At 29.0% G+C, this 19,186-nt stretch overlaps 15 protein-coding genes and 1 non-coding gene across 16 annotated transcripts; 5 read left to right on the top strand and 11 right to left on the bottom strand. All coding sequences in view use genetic code 6, as the record gives it.

The window, feature by feature from the left end:
* On the bottom strand, window positions 1-1,023 carry SS50377_21187 (Transmembrane domain-containing protein; the record flags this gene model as incomplete). The annotated part of the gene is made up of 1 exon (XM_067905124.1): window positions 1-1,023. One exon carries the CDS (start codon window positions 1,021-1,023, stop codon window positions 1-3), a length of 1,023 nt encoding a protein of 340 aa, XP_067768606.1.
* A 75-nt stretch (window positions 1,024-1,098) lies between these two features.
* On the top strand, window positions 1,099-1,758 carry SS50377_21186 (YbaK/prolyl-tRNA synthetases associated domain-containing protein; the record flags this gene model as incomplete). The annotated part of the gene is made up of 1 exon (XM_067905123.1): window positions 1,099-1,758. One exon carries the CDS (start codon window positions 1,099-1,101, stop codon window positions 1,756-1,758), a length of 660 nt encoding a protein of 219 aa, XP_067768605.1.
* Window positions 1,759-1,760: 2 nt separating this feature from the next.
* On the bottom strand, window positions 1,761-2,723 carry SS50377_21185 (uncharacterized protein; the record flags this gene model as incomplete). Its single annotated transcript, XM_067905122.1, has 1 exon — window positions 1,761-2,723. The coding sequence occupies one exon, from the start codon at window positions 2,721-2,723 to the stop codon at window positions 1,761-1,763; it is 963 nt and encodes a 320-aa protein (XP_067768604.1).
* Window positions 2,724-2,829: 106 nt separating this feature from the next.
* SS50377_21184 (uncharacterized protein) lies at window positions 2,830-3,231 on the top strand (the record flags this gene model as incomplete). The annotated part of the gene is made up of 1 exon (XM_067905121.1): window positions 2,830-3,231. One exon carries the CDS (start codon window positions 2,830-2,832, stop codon window positions 3,229-3,231), a length of 402 nt encoding a protein of 133 aa, XP_067768603.1.
* A 12-nt stretch (window positions 3,232-3,243) lies between these two features.
* On the bottom strand, window positions 3,244-6,321 carry SS50377_21183 (Cysteine-rich membrane protein 2; the record flags this gene model as incomplete). Its single annotated transcript, XM_067905120.1, has 1 exon — window positions 3,244-6,321. The coding sequence occupies one exon, from the start codon at window positions 6,319-6,321 to the stop codon at window positions 3,244-3,246; it is 3,078 nt and encodes a 1,025-aa protein (XP_067768602.1).
* Window positions 6,322-6,505: 184 nt separating this feature from the next.
* SS50377_21182 (uncharacterized protein) lies at window positions 6,506-7,012 on the bottom strand (the record flags this gene model as incomplete). Its single annotated transcript, XM_067905119.1, has 1 exon — window positions 6,506-7,012. One exon carries the CDS (start codon window positions 7,010-7,012, stop codon window positions 6,506-6,508), a length of 507 nt encoding a protein of 168 aa, XP_067768601.1.
* A 115-nt stretch (window positions 7,013-7,127) lies between these two features.
* On the top strand, window positions 7,128-7,556 carry SS50377_21181 (uncharacterized protein; the record flags this gene model as incomplete). The annotated part of the gene is made up of 1 exon (XM_067905118.1): window positions 7,128-7,556. The coding sequence occupies one exon, from the start codon at window positions 7,128-7,130 to the stop codon at window positions 7,554-7,556; it is 429 nt and encodes a 142-aa protein (XP_067768600.1).
* A 1-nt stretch (window position 7,557) lies between these two features.
* Window positions 7,558-8,082, bottom strand: SS50377_21180 (uncharacterized protein; the record flags this gene model as incomplete). Its single annotated transcript, XM_067905117.1, has 1 exon — window positions 7,558-8,082. One exon carries the CDS (start codon window positions 8,080-8,082, stop codon window positions 7,558-7,560), a length of 525 nt encoding a protein of 174 aa, XP_067768599.1.
* A 197-nt stretch (window positions 8,083-8,279) lies between these two features.
* SS50377_21179 (uncharacterized protein) lies at window positions 8,280-8,519 on the bottom strand (the record flags this gene model as incomplete). The annotated part of the gene is made up of 1 exon (XM_067905116.1): window positions 8,280-8,519. One exon carries the CDS (start codon window positions 8,517-8,519, stop codon window positions 8,280-8,282), a length of 240 nt encoding a protein of 79 aa, XP_067768598.1.
* A 39-nt stretch (window positions 8,520-8,558) lies between these two features.
* Window positions 8,559-9,347, bottom strand: SS50377_21178 (Ankyrin repeat-containing protein; the record flags this gene model as incomplete). The annotated part of the gene is made up of 1 exon (XM_067905115.1): window positions 8,559-9,347. One exon carries the CDS (start codon window positions 9,345-9,347, stop codon window positions 8,559-8,561), a length of 789 nt encoding a protein of 262 aa, XP_067768597.1.
* Window positions 9,348-9,572: 225 nt separating this feature from the next.
* On the top strand, window positions 9,573-9,653 carry SS50377_t20006. The gene has a single exon. It is a non-coding gene; the product is annotated as a tRNA-Sec (tRNA).
* A 4-nt stretch (window positions 9,654-9,657) lies between these two features.
* On the bottom strand, window positions 9,658-10,275 carry SS50377_21177 (uncharacterized protein; the record flags this gene model as incomplete). The annotated part of the gene is made up of 1 exon (XM_067905114.1): window positions 9,658-10,275. The coding sequence occupies one exon, from the start codon at window positions 10,273-10,275 to the stop codon at window positions 9,658-9,660; it is 618 nt and encodes a 205-aa protein (XP_067768596.1).
* Window positions 10,276-10,337: 62 nt separating this feature from the next.
* Window positions 10,338-11,450, top strand: SS50377_21176 (Developmentally regulated GTP-binding protein 1; the record flags this gene model as incomplete). Its single annotated transcript, XM_067905113.1, has 1 exon — window positions 10,338-11,450. The coding sequence occupies one exon, from the start codon at window positions 10,338-10,340 to the stop codon at window positions 11,448-11,450; it is 1,113 nt and encodes a 370-aa protein (XP_067768595.1).
* A 34-nt stretch (window positions 11,451-11,484) lies between these two features.
* SS50377_21175 (Kinesin-like protein) lies at window positions 11,485-13,629 on the bottom strand (the record flags this gene model as incomplete). Its single annotated transcript, XM_067905112.1, has 1 exon — window positions 11,485-13,629. The coding sequence occupies one exon, from the start codon at window positions 13,627-13,629 to the stop codon at window positions 11,485-11,487; it is 2,145 nt and encodes a 714-aa protein (XP_067768594.1).
* A 2,628-nt stretch (window positions 13,630-16,257) lies between these two features.
* On the bottom strand, window positions 16,258-17,703 carry SS50377_21174 (Transmembrane domain-containing protein; the record flags this gene model as incomplete). The annotated part of the gene is made up of 1 exon (XM_067905111.1): window positions 16,258-17,703. One exon carries the CDS (start codon window positions 17,701-17,703, stop codon window positions 16,258-16,260), a length of 1,446 nt encoding a protein of 481 aa, XP_067768593.1.
* Window positions 17,704-17,808: 105 nt separating this feature from the next.
* On the bottom strand, window positions 17,809-19,140 carry SS50377_21173 (Xaa-Pro dipeptidase; the record flags this gene model as incomplete). The annotated part of the gene is made up of 1 exon (XM_067905110.1): window positions 17,809-19,140. The coding sequence occupies one exon, from the start codon at window positions 19,138-19,140 to the stop codon at window positions 17,809-17,811; it is 1,332 nt and encodes a 443-aa protein (XP_067768592.1).
* Window positions 19,141-19,186: the final 46 nt, after the last annotated feature.

The following is a 19,186-nucleotide window of genomic DNA, read 5'->3' as shown; positions in this document are numbered from 1 at the left end:
TCACGAATATTTTCTAAGCCCTCTTTTAAATAAGTTCCAACATACAAAAATATAAACAAAGCACAGTATACCACCTACTATTCCAATAAAAATTGCTGGACCATCACCATCCATATACAATACACCTTGAGGGTCAGCACACCATGGATTTACAAAATTTTGCCCAAAAATAATAAATAATAGATTAGGTATGGCTATTGCAGCAGCAGTTATTTCTGAAAATACTGAGATTTTTAAAATTTGATTTTATTGTGAATTAAGGTGAAGGTTTAAAACATCAAAGGATGCATGAATATAAGATTCTAATTAATCTGCTGATGTTTTAACTGATTCTAGCTAAAAGATAAAATTTTCCAAAAATTATAATAGTTGCTACAGTGATATCTTAAACATATTTTAAAAATCATCAATATTTTTATTTTCATTAAGAAATTTGATTTAGTAATCAAATTCAGGTGCTAACTATGAAGAAAACCTAGGCAAAAACTATTAATTTTAAAATGATAATGCCAAAACATCTTAATTAGAATCTATTAATTAATCTAAGGCATCTAGTGCACGGGAAGTATCATTTAATAATTATGTAATTGACTTTCTGGTTTGAGCTAATTTAGAATGAGATTACTATACTTCAAAGGCCTTTTCAATATCTTTAAGTTGTTACTCTAATGTCTCTACTACAAAAATTAAAAGTGCTTCCAAGCATCTCAACTCAAAATCTTTAAACTAATCAGTCTAATTAAAAATTTGCTTAAAGAACTATATGAATCTTGCAGATGCAAGAGAAACAAGTATATGAGCATGCTATTATGTAAATATACAATTTAGAGGACCAAGTGATGCTATAATTACATTATTACGTGGCTCAATCAATGATACATCTACTAATAGTTAGCGAAAGTCTCTCATTGATAATCCATATTGATTTGAAGTTTGTATCGGATCATTACCTAATGACAAAACGGTTTCTTAATTATTTTGTTCTACTTTATGAAATGTATGTATCTATATTTATTCTGTCATTTATTAAGTTAACATCTTATTATATAATATACTTAATATAATCTTTGCATTGAACTTTTATTTTACATATTTAATATGAAAAATAGACAATTTAATCTAAAACTAATGAATTAGAATATTGAATCAAAAATGGAAAAGCTATGTGAGTATTTACAGATTTAAAATGACGATGATGTTATTAATTGTCTAGCCTAAGCTTACCGACACAAGCTGAAATCAGTTTACGCAATTAAAGTTCATGATCATTACTATAACTTAGAACTTTAAGAACGCCCGAATTTTATAGGATCATACTGCAAAAATACTAATCAGCTTACTAAGGCTATAATCTATGAAAATAGATTTGCCCCTATAGATTTATTTGACGTGGAATTTTCTAGATACTATATTCTCATCTTTTAATATTCAAGAAAGTTTTCGATGACAAAGTTTAACCAATTTGTAAAAAATGAAGCAAGAAAGAGTCAATTGTATAAGTTAAATACAAAGTCTAACTATAAATGGTAATTTGCGGATGAGCATATAGCAAAAGATCTTACAGGTGCAGATCATAATGGTATGAGTTTTATTGGTCTAAAAAATTTATAAATTCCAATCATCATAGACTAATCTATAGAAGAAGAATATATATTTGTAGGTGGATTGCATCCTCTTGTAAAAGCTAGGTTAGTTGTTTAACAGATTATCGATTCATTTAAAACTTATACGGTTGATATTACAACTTAAAATGAATGAAATCATTAATGTCCTTTTTAAATAAAAGTTAACTTTCTTTTTTCTATTTCTAAATCATCATTTTCATTAACTAAACCTAATAGAAACTTTTATCTACTCAATTACGGGTTAATTGATTCCTCAGCTACTCGTAACTATTCTGCTGTTGGCCCTAAATTTTTAATACCCATCAGATGTCGTTGCTACTAAAATTCTCCAACTCCAATAAAGGCATTTGTATATAAATTATCCGAAGTTGATCCTCCTAAGGACTTAATTTTCTCGCTCAAGCCTCCAGAAGACTAAAATATATTTATTTCTTGTTATCGTTAAAATCCACTTGATGCACTTCTAGACATTCCTAATGATGATATTTGTCTAGATACTGCAGGAAGAAACCCATCATTTTATGATTTTTCTAATCTCGACTAAAAAATATCATTATAGTTTTATTACTTTTTTGCTAATACAGCACCACCCTTAGTGATTCCTGATAAAGACATTGATAACTAATAACATGATAACTACTTATCCTCTTTGAATAATTCTTCAATCTTAAATTATTCTAAACTTAATCTTGATGCCATTACATTTAACTTATGAAGATGTGGTTAAAGTTTTAATGTCTCCATAGTGGAGCCTTAGTATAATATTTTATTGTTAGGAGATACAACAATACAAAAAGGATACTATTTGGTTTCTAACACTGCATACATTGAAGAAGTGTATTCAACAACATTATATATACTTTTTAAATCAGGATATAGCTCAAAAAATCCTTTTATTTCGAAGTCCTTATTATTTGATAAGAATACGTAGGAAATATTAGGGTAAAATTCTTTTCTCTTTCTCATAGTGGGTAGGAATTCTTTCCAAATATTTGTTCTCGTTTCTAATATTTCAACGTACTATGGTTAAAATTTAACAGGATGATGGCATTTATAAAGGTATTTATAAGTAGATGGATCAGGAAATATTTTGACCATTTACTTAGGACTATATTACGATTTTATAATAACTATATAATATAATGAGAAAAGGTTTGACAATTATTCTATTATTTATATGTATAAATTATCAATCACTTTGAAAATGGAATGGGAATTACAGTATAATGTAGATTTAGGAAAGCTCCCATATTCTAATATTAACATTGACGATCTTATGAATTTTATTACAAAACATGAGATCAAACTCGAAAAAGAAATTATTTTAGCCTATATGGAACTAAAATAAATTATATCTATCAATAAGGATACAATTTTAGACCTCATAGACCAGGCAAAGGCTTACCCTTATAATTACTAAATATTAACGAATATGCGTCCATTTTTTGATTAGCGATAAGTGCTAATTATTTTCAAGGCCCTTAATCTTCCTGTATCAAAAAACGATGCTTATGGTCTCCTAGATGAACTTTGCGAAGCAGAATCCCGTGTATTAGATAACGAAGTCCTAGAAGAGACAATACGGTAGCTGCTGTAATATGTATGAATTATATTTATCTCACTCAACAAAGTAACGCGCAACTGACTTCCCTGTAACTGTCATCCGCGAAGCCTTGACCTTTGAATTCCTTGCCCTCCGGACGAAGAAAACTATTAAAAATACTGCAATACCAATAGCAAGCAAACTGAAAATAACTGATATAGTAGCCACTGCACCAACAAAAACGCGGCAGCTACCATCTGAATTCACGTTGTTCAGCCCTCCACAATCGCATGAAAATTCGAACATTATTGGATCATATACGAATTTACCACTACCACATTTTCTTGGGGGCTCGCAAAATCCAGTTTTGTATAAAAAGTGTCCTTAATTACAAACACAAAGCCCAGTAAAATCTGAACAGACGCCGTTCTTCCCACATTGGTCAACGTTCAACAATCTGGCTTATCTACAATCCGCACAGTTTGCACCAGGCTTAGCACCTAAAATAATGCTCTTCACACCGTAGCAATTAAGTAGATTCTACCCAACACACTATCCATAGAAAATTATCTGATTTGAGCAGCCCAAAATGCAGTTTCCGGTGCTTTCTTAAAATGTGTATTTGTCGCATTAGCACTTCCCAGATTATAAGCAAATCCCATGAGATTCACATTTTAAATTTCCAGCGTCATTGCAATTATAATTTTAACAAAACTAACCTGTGTATCCAGTTCTAATGCAGTTACATGAAAGCTACGCCATCACAATATTCTAGCTGAGCGTCTAATTAATAGTTTATTCATTATAGTTTACTACTTAGCATTTTCCACTTTTAAATTGCTCACAGGTTGAACAATACGTGAATACTTGAGGTGAGTAACATCTGGAATGATCTGGGATAATATTATAGCACTGATAATTAAGAGTCTAAGAGGGTTTAAATTGGCTTCCTGGGTAGGAGCAGGCCGCTCCGATTGGACTGAAATCACAGAAATTTAAGTCACAAAGATATTAATCATTGCTGTTAAAATAGTTAAGCTTACAAATCGACTATTAAATACCTGAACAAATACCCTGTGTGGAATTGATATTCTGGCATCCCTCCTGACACGTGAGATCTGGAGACGTTAAGAAATCAATATTTGATGGACAAATGCATCCAAATCGCTCGGTTATAGAATTTTATTAGCAGACTGAATTTTAAGTCCCTACATTATTGCAGTTTGACTCTGTAACAGTCAAAATCTAGCAATTTACAACGCATTATTTCGCTTTAAGCTCATATTGCAAATCACAAAAAGTGAAGTTTGCAAGCTAAATTGTCCCCTATTTTTCACGATTTTCAGATTTTTAACAAATCAAATTTGGTGTACATTATATACAGTCACAAAAATCATAAGAACAAGCAAAATTTTAGCAATTTAGTTAATTTATTCCCATATTGTCACAGTTTGGAGTGGCACACTAAAATTACAATTAATCGGTAAAGGAGTAGATGTAGAATACTTTGTTTGTTAGTGTGAAATTAAGGATAGGTTCTATCTTCAAAATAGGTTCAAATGATTACGTGTTATACCATGCTAAAGGCTGGTTATTGTATGATGTACATTGTTAAGAAGTGGTTGTCACTCCTCTAATGAAACAAAGATTAACGCAATTTGGGCATAATGTTTCTTTGAAAGCAAAAATAATTACTGGAATTATAGGTTAAATTACGTTTAAAAAGAGATTTGGACCACCTATTAAATTAGAATTATCTGAGAATAAAGACATTTTTAGTGGCATTTTTTGATTAGTTGCATTGAATGTAATAGATGCAAAATTATAGGATCCCTGACCTAGAATAAAGATTTACTAGCCTTATTTTGAAAATGTCATATTCTGAATGTTCATAGTAAGATTTTATGCATTAGTTAAAAATGCTTAACTGTTCGAAATAATTGTTACTGTCGCTTCTTAAAAAGATATATTATGCAAATTAACAAACCAATTATTATAGGTACCTTATAATTATTAACTAAATACGCTTAATTATTTGATATTTCCAGTTTAAGTAAGATTATTCAAATTAAAAGTAAACTAAGTTATAGCCATTGATTAAATAAGTGGTATAAATAATGTTAACTAATCCTGATCTCCTAATATCTAGCCGTTTTATATTGTTATAACAGAATTAAGTAGATTACAGTTATTTGAGCTAACAGCAAATAAACTAGAACTACCTGTAAGTTAAAATTTATCAATTAAGATTAGAGAATTGTTTAAAGTAAGTTATGATAAAGTTTAGAACAAAACAGCTTAATTAATATTACTAATATTCAACACAGAAGATTATAAATTTAATCCAGCAGTCAGAAGACTAAATCCCTCCGAAGCAGTCATGGTTTCTATTAAAATATAGGAGTTATTAATTAATACTTATTAAATTGATGTGCTAAGAACGCCTTAATTGCTACCAGTTAACGTCATAATTTAAAATGTCGAATTTAAGTAACTTTAAACTGAGCCTAATATAGAAACACTCATCTCTTTAACTAGGATATTAGAATTTTAAACAGTAGCTACGCTAGTAAAAATGCTTTTTGTAACTGGAATTAAGGAATGAATAAAACTATTGTAAATAATATTTATAATACATTAGCTAACATCAGTACAGAATAAATTTACTTCAGTTGGATAAATTAAACGTGAATTGACAATATTAATTTTATTTGCAGTTTTAACCATTGTAGCACTAAGGTCGCTGTTTGTAATATTAGACAGAGAAATTGCATCGCATATTACTCCACCAGACCAATAGTTTAACGAAGATAAAGTTATAGTAGTCGCTACTAATCCGTTCCCTTAAATACCAACTTAATATAAATATCCACCAGTTATTGTTTTAGCGATAGTATTACTGCCATCTTAATTTACAAAAATAAAAGAAACATTAATAATAGCTGCATCCTATGAAATAGAGTTAAAACAGATTTCAGTACAAGTAATAACTAAACCATTTCCATAGATTTTTGCTTTTAACTCGTTAACTGTAGTATCTAAAGTAATAGACTTGGTTAAAAATATAGAATAGGTAGGATCATTCCAAAACTCATCTTTAAACGTCTCTCCGTCATAACGATACTATGAAATAAGTTAAAGAAGGATCAACATTTTAAAATGTGAAAAGGAAATACATTAATTACTTAATAATAAATAATAACGTAACAAAATACAATTTTTGTTTTAACATATACTTTATCTTACTATACTAGAAATTCTATAAATAGTTGTATAACATTAAAATAATTTTAGATATTTCTTTAAAAAAATTATCTTGATCATTTGAAATAAACTCTCACATCCCTAAATCTAGCACATCAAAATCTAACTCCTCAGACTGCTCATCCTGACAATTATCTGTAAACTATAGTTGAGGTTTATGATTATATTCTACAATTTTTTCTTCAATCGTATGCCTTGGTTATTCTGGAAAATACTAAGAAATAGCTGCAACATCACCACCAAAGTTAGAAATGCATAGTTTAAACGTTTCTTCGTGTTTTGGAGTCCACTCTTCCAGTTATTTTTTTGAACGAGTTAGTGACTTTGAAAGTGATGATTGTCTAAGGAGGTCACATGACTCTGTCTCGACCATTGATTTTTATTACTCTATTATTTCAGGATGTCTATGCTTAATATTGTTGTACTGCCTTTTTGCTTAATTAATTGTAACATTTAAATCCTCGGTAACTTATTTCCATTGAATCCGTCCAGATATATCTTGGCATTTCTCAACTGCACCTAATAATGTGAGAATCTCCTGTGAGGTCCAACGCTTATATGATTATCCTTATTCTGTCATTATTCAAATATAGTATAAACGATATAATATTCAATATAAGTCTTACCACTTAAATATTAATTTCACAATAAAGTGTTCTTTTATACTATAATTTATATTCTATATTCTATTTAAAATGTAAAATAAATTAGCTATTCTAACGTTCTATAATGATTTTGAAAAAATTTTATCGAACTAGTGTATCTGTATCATTCATTTTTCTAAATAATCAAATTTCAAGGATTTAGCTGCATTTTGCTTCAATTTACGTGAATTTTGGCCTACACTTTCAATAAATTTGCTACCAGAATCTGATAATTTCGAATAGCTGATTATAGCTGCTGAGGATAACAATTTTCGTGAAATTTGCGAATATAATATAATAATACCAGGAACAATTCCATTCAAAAGGTCAGCATAAGCATTTTTACAGCTTTTCGACAATTCAAAAAAAGAGGTTCTATCAGCTGTAATCGATTCTACGCTAGTAGACCGTGAAATTCCAAAACAGCGTGATAAGGACGTCTAGTTTCTGGATTTCTGTCATGAATCTGAAAGAATTTGACTCACTTTTTCAGACTCATAAACTCATCTAGTGCAGTTTCAGGTTCTCCTCGTTCCCTCCTGGCATCATTATCAACGCACAGCCACAATGCAGCCCTGATAATGATTTTAAATTCATCGTAGTCACCTACCCACTTAATTACGCGGTCAAAGCTAGGCTTGAGAGAACTGAACACGAAATCGACACTAGCATCCCTAAATTCTTGTTATTTTGCAAGTGCAAATCGCGTTTCACGCTTGATTTACAGATCGGAAGGGAAGAACTAAATATTGATAAAATCCATTAAAAGCTTCATATTTTTTAGAAAAATAAGCTGTGTCTGTTCCTAGTTTTTTTAAGTTAAGAAAAATCTAGCAAGTGGAAGCTAAGAGCTAGCCTGTTAAGATTATGGGTAGCTTGTTATACCGATTGTGTCATTATTATGAACTTTAAGAAGTTCTGGATCAGCACAATGTTTGTATAGGTTAGATATAGACTGTGGAATTGGGAATGTGTGCAACTACTGTAATAATATTGAAATATCCATTTCTGTAAATTATTTAGTTATAATAAATGTATTATAATATTGTTAAATATTTAATTTAATTTTATAAAGTGAGGAGAACTTTATCACTTGTCGAATATATTAAAATTCGAGCTTAATACTCTTCGCCTATAGTCTCAACTAATGCATTAATAAGTAAAAACGAATTAGTAGAAAACATGATCCTATTGAAATACTAATCACTCAAACACATAAGAAGTGCTTTAACTAGAATTTTGATCATTGATAAGACTAGTAACTATCTGTTACGCTAACTCTTCACGACTTAGAATAATACTACTTTTCTACTTTTCTAGCTTCTACAAACAGTTTTTAAGGTCCTCTTGCAACTATTTTTGTTAACAAATCAATATTTCTAGTATCTCATTCTCCTAAACTATCTATAATTCTTTTTGCCCATTCAGGCATTCTACCTCCATTTCAACCAATTATAATATTATATAATATATAATATTATCTCATTCAAACTCCACCTTAAATTCACTTTAATCCTACATATCTAATTTTTCTTAGTTCGCAATTATCTAACGGCGAATTGCCTCGAATTCAACGTCCTCGTCAACTTGGATTTCGCCATCTTGCTCTCCGTTAAATTGGCCCCATCCCTTTAGGCCCAATTTTTCAAATACTAACTGTCTGGTATCTGCGCTTATTGCCATCGGATCCTCAATTTTGCCGACCAAAATTTCGAGTATTTCTTGATCGCTAAAACTCGCAAATCGCAAACTCATTTCGTCCACTTCACTGCTCAGAAATCTGCAGATTTCGACGAAACCTCCAGCGACGGCCCCCAGGAGCGCAGCTTTGCCCTCGTCGTCTTTCGCGCCGATCGCCTCGCTGAAAATCTCGCAAATCTCGAAGTTTCCAAGTTCTGCAGCGATGTGCAGAGGGGTCCGTCCCTTCGTGTCACGTAGGAGGGCATACTCGAAAAAAACACGACATACTTGAACGTTTTGCTGAACTGCGAAGTGGTGCGGTGGAGTGGTCCCTGAACGATCGGGAATCGATGCTATCGAGAGCAGAAGATTCGCTATTCTCGGGGTTTGGGTGTAGAAGAGCGCAGATCGATCTTGGTCATCTAAAATGTCCTTTTCGGCAAGTAAAAATTCTGCCGCCTCAAAGTTGTTGGATCGGCATGCGAGCATCAGAGCGGTTTGGTTATTGTGTGTTGAAGATAGATAAATTGGGGCTAGGCGCGTGAGCGTTGGAATGTCGTTCATACGAGCTGCAGTTAACCAAGCCTCCATTTTGATTTTTAGGGTTTTATGCTGAATTATGTATGATATTTAGAAATGTGATGAACAGAAAATTTAGTTAAATCGAAAGTTAGCTCTAAAAAACAATAAAAGGAAAGTACGAGGTAATAAATTGGTAACTTAGGCTTTGCTGCACAAACAAAGACCTTCGAAACGAGTAATATATCAAGAATTAAAAATATTTACTAGGGAAAGCATAAAAGTGGATGATTTTGCCATCTTGTGGTGAAGCGGTCTTCGCGCTGGATTTCAACTCCAGTTTGGTCTATGACCCCCAGTTCAACTCTGGCTGGATGGCGTTTCACTTATCTATTAGTTACTGAATTAAAATTTGATTTTCTATATTTAAATTTTTAATTAATAATAATAGATTGTTTATTTCTTAATTGATAAACTAGGGTTTAGTATTCAACTAAGAAGCTGCTTTGCCAACAGCCTTAATATATGGAATAATTGACTAGGATAATTACTGAAAATTAATTTATTATTCTAGAGTTTTTTATACGATTTAAATTTATTGCCGGAGTAAATTACATTCTTTAATTATATGAATATGAGACTAAGTATTGAAGCGAGTTTAGTTTTTGAAGTCAATAAGCACTTTAGGTACATTTTTCTACAATTCATAAATTTTTCTAAGATAAAATTCTTCGTCATTTTTGTTTTGATGCTATACCTGTTTCTATTTTCCTACAAAACAAGTAAATACATCATTCACTTATTGAATCAAACATAATATTGAATTTTATTCCTTTTTTAAATCATTCTTTAACACTTGATTAAAATTTTACAAATCAAATCTGATTAATTATATTTCATTTCTGAGACTATATAAATAATCAAATTGGTACTTGTTTTCACAAAAATCAGTAAGTACTTCATGTTATAAAATCTATCTAATTTCTATTTCTTTGCTCATTTTCATAGTTAAAATTTTATATTTTAATAACACTTTGCTTTTTAATTACCACTCCTAGAAAAATGTCTGACACTATGCGTAGGATTCAAGACATTGAAGATGAGATTAATCGCACACAAAAGAATAAGGCCACAGAATTTCATGTAGGTAGATTAAAAGCAAGATTAGCTTAGCTAAGAAATGACCTTATTTAGTAAACTACTAAAAAATCTGGATCTGGTGGTGTTGGCTTCGACGTATAAAAGACTGGTCATGCCAGAGTTGGTTTAGTTGGTTTTCCTTCTGTTGGTAAATCTTCTTTATTAGTTAAGCTCACTGCTGCAAAATCAGAAGTCGCAGCTTATGAATTTACAACTCTTACTGCCATACCAGGAACTATTTTCTATAAGGATACAAAAATTTAGATGGTAGATTTACCAGGTATTATAGAGGGTGCTAAGGATAATAGAGGTAAGGGTAGATAGGTTATTGCCACTGCCAGAACTTCTGATTTACTGTTAATTATCTTAGATGCTACTAAGAGTTTAGAAATGAAGAGAAAAATTGAATATGAATTAGAAGGTTTTGGTATCAGACTTAATAAGCGTGTACCAGATATCAGAGTTGAGAGGCGTGATAAAGGTGGAGTAGCATTATAAACAAATTGCGAACTTAAATATTTAAATGATGCCTTAGTAGCATCTATTTTAGCAGAATATAAAATATTTAATGCAGATGTCTATGTTAATTTGCCTGATTCTACTGTAGACGAATTAATTGACGTCGTAGAAGGAAACAGAGCATATTTACCTGCTTTATATGTTGTGAATAAAATAGACTCTATCACAATTTAGGAATTGGATCTATTTGATTCACTTCCCAATTGGGTACCTATATCATGCAAGCAAAGTTGGAATCTTGACGAATTATTAGAAAAAATATGGTAAAAATTAGGTATTATTAGAGTATATACACGTCCACGTGGTGGATAAGCTGATTTAGAAGAACCTGTTATTTTAAGAACAAGACGTCAGATACCAACAGTGGAATAATTTGTGCTTAATATCCATAAGGATCTACTTGCGAAAATGAAATATGCAGTTGTATGGGGTAGAAGTACTAAGCATATGGGATAGCATGTCGGCAAAGCACATGTATTATCTGATGAGGATGTAGTTAGCATTGTAACATAATGATTTTACATTTCATTCACTTTTATAATCCATAATATCAATGCCTTTTATTTTTAGCCAAAGTCCTCTATAAAACATTAGTATATAATGCATTCTCTTATACCTCTTTTTCATCCTCTCTATATTCATCCATTTTCTTATTTAAGCCTGCACAATAACTTTCAAATGCTACCATTAACTTTTTTCTCAAATAATCTTCATTCACCTTCAACTAATCAATCTCATCTCTTTACTGATTATATTACGATAGTAATTTCTCGTTACCTTATTCTAATGTTTAAATATCTTAAGCTATGGCTTTCATCTCATCAAGATGTATAGTTGCTTGCTGATTCTCTTTATAATTAACTATATTTTAACTCTCATTTTATTGTTCCTCTTAAAATTTTTCAGCTATTTCTTTCAAAGAAGTCTACTTTTACTATAATTAACCATTAATATCTATTATCTCTTTTTGTAATTATTTTGCAACATCTTTTTAGTTTCTAGTTGTGTTTCTAGCTTCTGATAATTATGTTGCTAGAGTTCTTCCTCTCTCTGATTATCTAAATTCATCAAATTTCTACTTCTCATCCTAATTATCTATCAAATTATCATCTTGTTAAAAGTTTCTTGCATTGAGTGTGGAGTTTGTCAATGTCGAAGCCACTTACATGCCTTATGGTGCACGAGAAACTGATAACACACCAGTTTCCTGAAGTTTTCCAAGAATCTAATTTTATGTTATATTTTCCTATCTTGATGAGGTTTTTGGTGGTTATTTTTAAGCCTCAACTGGCTTTGCTGTAGAATCAATTTGCTACAATTAAGATTATGGCTACCTATTTGACTATTTGCTTAAATTTCTAGAAGCTGACAAATTCTCTTCTTACGCTGAAAGATACTTAGACTTCATAAACTCCAAGCAGAAGATGAAATCAGATCTAGACGACAAATCAGGTAATTTTGCAGCATCTTGTAACCATCCATCTAAGTTTCTTTTCAATCCTTCTTAGTCTGCAGTTGTATCGTATTGGGCTGCATTGCCAGTAAGAATAAGAATTTCTTATTTCAACTTTTTATTTTCTGCTTCTAATTATCGTAAAACCTTAGCCTGTAATTAGCCTGTAGCTCCTTGACTTTCTAATGCTTCTGCTAATGCTTATGAAACTTAAGAATTTATTCCTCTTTAATCACCTTTTTGTTCGAATATACGATTAATTACATTCACAGATGCTTCCGTTTTGATATTAACTGCTCTTTATGCAAATCTAAGCGTCTATATAGATTCTAAAATAAATTCATCATCGGGTCTAACACAAGCTAATAATGTAGTTTTGGAAGATCCACCTAAGCAATCTTTAAGAATATGTGTTAATTTTGATTATCTAAACGGAATATGAGTGTTATTTTTAGTTAAAGAATTAATGCAAAGTTCTAATGATGCCAAAGATTTATTAATATATGCAGAACAATCATCTGAACCTTATTTTTCTGATCCAGCCAGATCGACTAAATATAATTTACTTGTTAATGCCTACGCAGAATCGTCAACCCTTGATGACTACTTGATATTTATAATATAAACTACATGCGATCTTGAAGAACTAGAGTTCAGTGAAGAATTTCCAACTGTTCGTGAAGACTCAGCTGAGAATAATAACTCTAACCCCTCTGATAAATTATGTAATTACACTTCTGACATATATTTAACTGTCACAGTGTCGTTTGTTTCTTATATTTGAGGTTATTACATATTTGAGTTCAATGGTCTGAGTAAGTCAATCATTTTTTCATTAAATATTTCTATTGATGAGAATTTGACCTCAAATACTAAGCCAGGGCATGACTATTGATGTTTGAATATGTCTTCTATGGCTCTTGAAACCATTCCTCTGGTTTTGTATGTAAGAGCTTTATCTCCTACTGTAGAATATGATTTCCCAGCTGATGTCATACCATATGAAAATACACATGCATTATATCCTTATATAGCATGCTACACTTATTTAGAACAAATTTTATCATAAACTTATTCTTAAGTTGCATTTTGTAAAATTTCATTGAAAGTGAATGAGAGTTTTTATTAATTAACAGGGTTAATTACTGATAAATTCTACAAATTAGGTTCAACAATAATCTCTTTAGATGGTTTTGGTGCAGGACGAAAACGAATAAATACTTCAAGTGGTGATGTTGTCATTCTTTGCGGAATTTAATAATATAATTATTATTAAATATAAGTATAATAAATACCTCACTAAATTAACTTCAAAAAGTTTAATGTATCATTAATCCACAAAATACTTATTTAACATAATGCTTTATTCCTATCTAATAGTCTGCCATAATCTGTAGCTAAATATATGACTAATTTTAATTAGTTTTACGTCGGTAAATGATTATAAATTTACAAATCTATAAATTTGTGCATTTATTTAATATTTTCAATTTCTTTAAATTCATAAATATTATATAACCAATCTATTATCATTGCTGATAATCTCTCCGAAAAATATAATTATGGAAATTTATCAAATCTATTTATTAATGTTTGCTATCTATCATTCAAAGAGACAATGCCGCTTACTTAATTATCAAATAACATATTTAATATTTCTAAACCAATTTCATATTTAGCTCCGAAAATTTGAAAGTATAAATAGGGTTCTAAAAATATTCCAGACCTATGTGGTAAGTTTATAAGAAAAATAAGTCTGTCATAAAATTACTTTGGATAATAATCAAAAATAATTTAATCTTTAGTAAGCTTAGTTAATTGTTGTTTCTTACTTTAATAATTAATACCTAGATACGTTTTTTATAATGGTGATAAGAATTAATCCATACTACTTAGATAGGTCTGGTTTAATAAAATCAGTTTCGTTTTTTTAATAATTATATTTAATAAATTTAGATCTTCCGGTTATATTTAATGGCATTTTTAAATTATATAGATGTAATAAGCATCTAATGTAGTTATAATACTATTATCTCTTTCAAATCCTTGTAAGCAAAGTTAAAAAATTTCATTCATTTTAAATATAATATATAACTAAATATATTTAAGTTAATCATAATTATATTAAAAATTAAATTATAAACTGCTATAATAGGATTTAATTATTTATATTTGTTAGATGAATAAGTTATTATTAAACTAATTCTTATTTCTAAATATTCTATTTATTATTTGAGTTATATTATCATGAATAGATACTAAATATAACCTAGAAATATGTTTATGTTGTAAAAATTATTCATATTCCCTAATAATTATAATTTTACCAACAATTATAATTTAGTTAGGAGAACTATAAGCGTTATGTTTAAAAAATCATGATGTCCTTTATGAGTCATTTAAACTGTGTTAAAATCAATATATATATATATAATAATTTTATAAAGAAATTCTAAGTTCTTAAACAACGTTATTTATAAATCATATTAGTGTATGTTCTATTATTTGATACAATTTATTTTACACTATCTATTTCAGGAAAAATAAATATTTGAAAGTCTCTAAAGCTTTCACCATCATTTTTTATACATAAAAATTTTATTTATCCATAATTTAAACTATCTTTATTACTGTTTTGTAAAGAAAAGATAACTACATTGCTGTGCAAAATTATTTTAGTTTTATTATTGAGCATAACTTCATTCTAAGTAATGCATAAATATTTCATAATAATGTTAACATATAATGATAATAGTTTAGTTAGTGTGAAAAATATTGGCTACAAATTAGTTTTATTACATATAAATTAATTTGATTAGAATATGATAATATAAGGTAATCATCAATACTTGATAAGTGATATAAGGCTGTAATTGTTAAGATATTAACAGTAAATTTTATTTTTTCAAAAATAGTATCGAAACAAAATTTTAAACTTAATATTTATAAACTATATTAACCCATAATTCACTAAATTAAGAATATAACAAATAAACATTTACTTACTAATAGAAAATATGACTTTTTATATAATTAAATAAACTTCACATTTAACAAGATGATTTTAAAAAATATCGTGTATGTTTAGATTTGTTATACTATTATTTAAATGTAATAACTATATATAACAATATATATTTATTAGAAAAATGAATATTAGCTAAATAAAAATACCTAAGCAAAGCGTAGAATTATCACATAAAAAGTATAAAAAGTATGCTATTTAAACACAAGATAAAGGTGTTTTATGTGATATTAAAAAAGATAAAAGTTCAATATAATTTTGTTTATAATAATAGATTAAGTAGTAAATTATCCCGGCTTAACATATGTAAAATAACTATCTTCGTATAGATGAATAAGTTAAGTATCACATAAATCGTTAAACAGTGTTTAATGACTTAAGTTATCTTAACAAGAATCAATATCAGTCAATCAGAACTAATAACGATAATTTGATAATGATAGAAGATCCTTCGAACTATAAAAGCCCATTTACAAAATAAAGCGTTTAATCACGTGTATATTTTCATCTCAAGTGAGTCCTTTCCAAAATGAAATAAAATGGCGGAATTATTTATAGTTATTTTAACAAAAATAATTTGTCTGATATAGAAAGCTATGAACAATAATTTGAGTCAATAAAAGATTATGAGGATAGGTTTGCTAATAGAAAACTAAATTTTACAAAAAAATCAGAATATTAAAAAATAACATACTTATCTGTTAATAAAGATCTTCATAAAAATTAATTTGAATTAACAAGGATTAAAGACCTTTATACTACTGTAAAACAGAAATAAAATATTACGAATAAGTGGATGAAAAATGAGCAAACAGAGTATAATTATTACGAGTGATTTAATTTGCTCAGTTTCTAATATACAAATAACTATTTTTATTTATTGCAAAATATAATAAGCAGAATAATAATTGAATAATAGCTATGAATAGGATTAATATTAATAGATCTGTATTCAAGTATTAATTTAAATTTATAATTGTGGATACTACATTAACACCTCCAGCACCATTTATACCAACTAGCAAACTTGTTGCTGATAATATTTTATTATTAATTATCTTCATATCAATGTTATTGATATATTACTACGTAGTTGAATATTTTAAATGAATATTTTCTTATTTAAAGGTTAAAACATTTGTTCTATATAATGACGCCGATTAGTTTAGAAATATATAAGGATCTTAGCTAGAATTGAAAAAGAGCATAACAGATATTTCTTTAGCTAACTGTATTAGCAACCCATTTTCATATACAATCTATATTTTTTATTTATTAAATTTCATAGTATAAAACAATAAACTTGCCTCAGTTATATTTTAAATGTTGATAACTTAATAGAATTATTATTATTCGAAAGGAAAATTATAATTGATCAACAATGTTGTAGTTAGAAATTATTATAGACTAGTTAATACCAATGATTATTCTCGAGATAGAGAGAAGAAAAAGGAAACTTAATTATCAATTGTAAATGGTTTAAATGAATAAAACGTATTGCTGATAGTAATAATATCTAAAGTCCCAGTTATATTAATTTAAACATACGCTGATTTTACCTGCTCCTTACACTTAAAAGTTGGCTATGTATCAACTAATACTTAAAGGTTCTGATTTGTTATTAAAAATATTGGGTTAGACAAACAATTTCCTGTTTAATCTGATATTAATTATGATTTTATACTATCCTCGAAAATAAGTTTATCTTTTGTAGCTGTAATAAGTATAGGAATAAAAGGAAAATTTAGCAAATGTTATAGCGCTTATGATATTTAAAAACTAGCAGCTACTAAATTGCATGTAATATCAACCAAGGATGTAATTGTCCCAAATCCAACACAAATAGTATTATCCAACTAGACATCACCAACAAGAATTCGTGATAATGTAAAACCACTAAGACCAAAAAAGCTAAGTTATATTCTAATAGAAATTGTTGGTTAAATTTACAACATAGTAATGTTAAAAATGCCTTTTTTGTCATAATATTTACTAACATTAAAGTTACTAGAATAACTTGTATTATCCAAAGGCGAAAAAAGAAATAGCGAGGCTGATTGAAAATAATAAAATTAATTCGGTGCAAGTGTAAAATATAGCTTGTTATCGCCGAGTTAGAAAAATTAGGAAGTTACTTCTATTGTTACTAATGGAAAGTCGCGCTGACTTTGAAGACTAATTAATCCTGATGCTACTTATAAATTATTACAGGTTTCCAATAAGTTAAACTAAAGTTCAAATGAACTATTAAACAAAAAGAAGGCAACATAATTTATCTAAATGCAATTCATTTATTGATAATATAAAAAATATATCATAATAGTATAATTTAAATAGGTAATTTTAATTAAAATAAAATTTAGATTTTTAATATATTGAAATAATAATGGATTCATTCATTCAGAAAAAGCTTAATCTCTAAGCTTATAAATATCCTAAATTTCTTTAACAGCAGAAGGGAAGATATAGTGACCATCTTTAGTAACTAATATATCGTCTTCGATTCTATATCCACCACATTCTTTTCTATATTCTTCAATAACATCAAAGTTTAAATGTTAAGATTTTTTAGGGTCAACTTTAGCAGCATCTAAGAAACCATCAATAAAATAGAGACCAGGTTCAATAGTAATAACCATACCCTCGACCATTATTCTGGTAGTTCTGAGTCTAGCACACCTGGGATCTGTACTTCTCTTAAATTAATCGGTAAAGGCTCCAATATCATGAACATCTAAACCCATAAGATGACCTAACCCATGAGGTTAAAATATACATGGAATGCCAATACTCATCTACTCATCAAAGCTTAGTTCTTCTTTAACAAGACCATGCTTTCTTAAACCCTTTAATATTTCAGCTAACGCTATCAAATGTAATTCTTCCATTTTAATACCTGGTTTAATAGAAGCGATTGCTACCTTATTTGAAGTAAGAACAGTTTCGTATAAATTTTCCTACTTCTAAGTAAAACGTTTGGAAACTGGGAAAACTCTAGTATTATCCGATGCATACAGATTATATTCACATCCAGCATCACATAAAAACGTATCACCCGCCTTAGATTAAAAAGAATTATTAACCCAATGCAGTGTACTAGCATTAGAACCAGTAGCTGTAATACACTCAAAGCTTTCCACTTTACATCCATGCTTGGCAACTATATACTTATGCATACCTTCTACTTCATATTCATACATACCAGCTTTAAAGTTAGACATTATAAAAGTAAAAGCTTCTTTATTGGCGATTGAAGATAATTCTAAATTTTTAATCTCTTCAGAATCCTTAATTAATCTAAGTTCCCCAGAGATAGATTTAAGATCGTTTACTGGGTTAGGTACTTTATAATTAGGAATGGTTGGTATATCTTGTATAATATGAAAAGTTTTATTTTAAAGAGTGCCGAGTTCTTTCTCTAATTCTTCAATAAACAATACCTTAATAGAAAGTCTGGCTTCTATGGATTCATTTGGTTCTATTTTACCTACCCAAAGAGCATGGTCAGCTCCTAATTTAGGAATAAATAATGTAGCAGACTTGGCCTCACCATTAAATAACGCAAAGCAATCAGGTTCTGTATAACCAGTGAAATAGTAAAAATTGGATTCCTAGCGGAATTAAATATCTCTATCTGTATCATATCTACACTGTGATACTCCGGATGATAGGAAAGCGCACTCAGTACCGATGGCTTTATATAAATTATCACGATGCTGAGTAAACATTAATGAAGTGGTTGATTTAATTTTAAATATACAGTAGAATATTAGT

This window comes from Spironucleus salmonicida, chromosome 1 (assembly GCF_000497125.1).
Source record: "Spironucleus salmonicida strain ATCC 50377 chromosome 1, whole genome shotgun sequence".
Classification (NCBI taxonomy): domain Eukaryota; phylum Fornicata; order Diplomonadida; family Hexamitidae; genus Spironucleus; species Spironucleus salmonicida.
The sequence above is the reverse complement of the archived record's forward strand: the minus strand, read 5'-3'. Positions and strand labels throughout refer to the sequence as shown.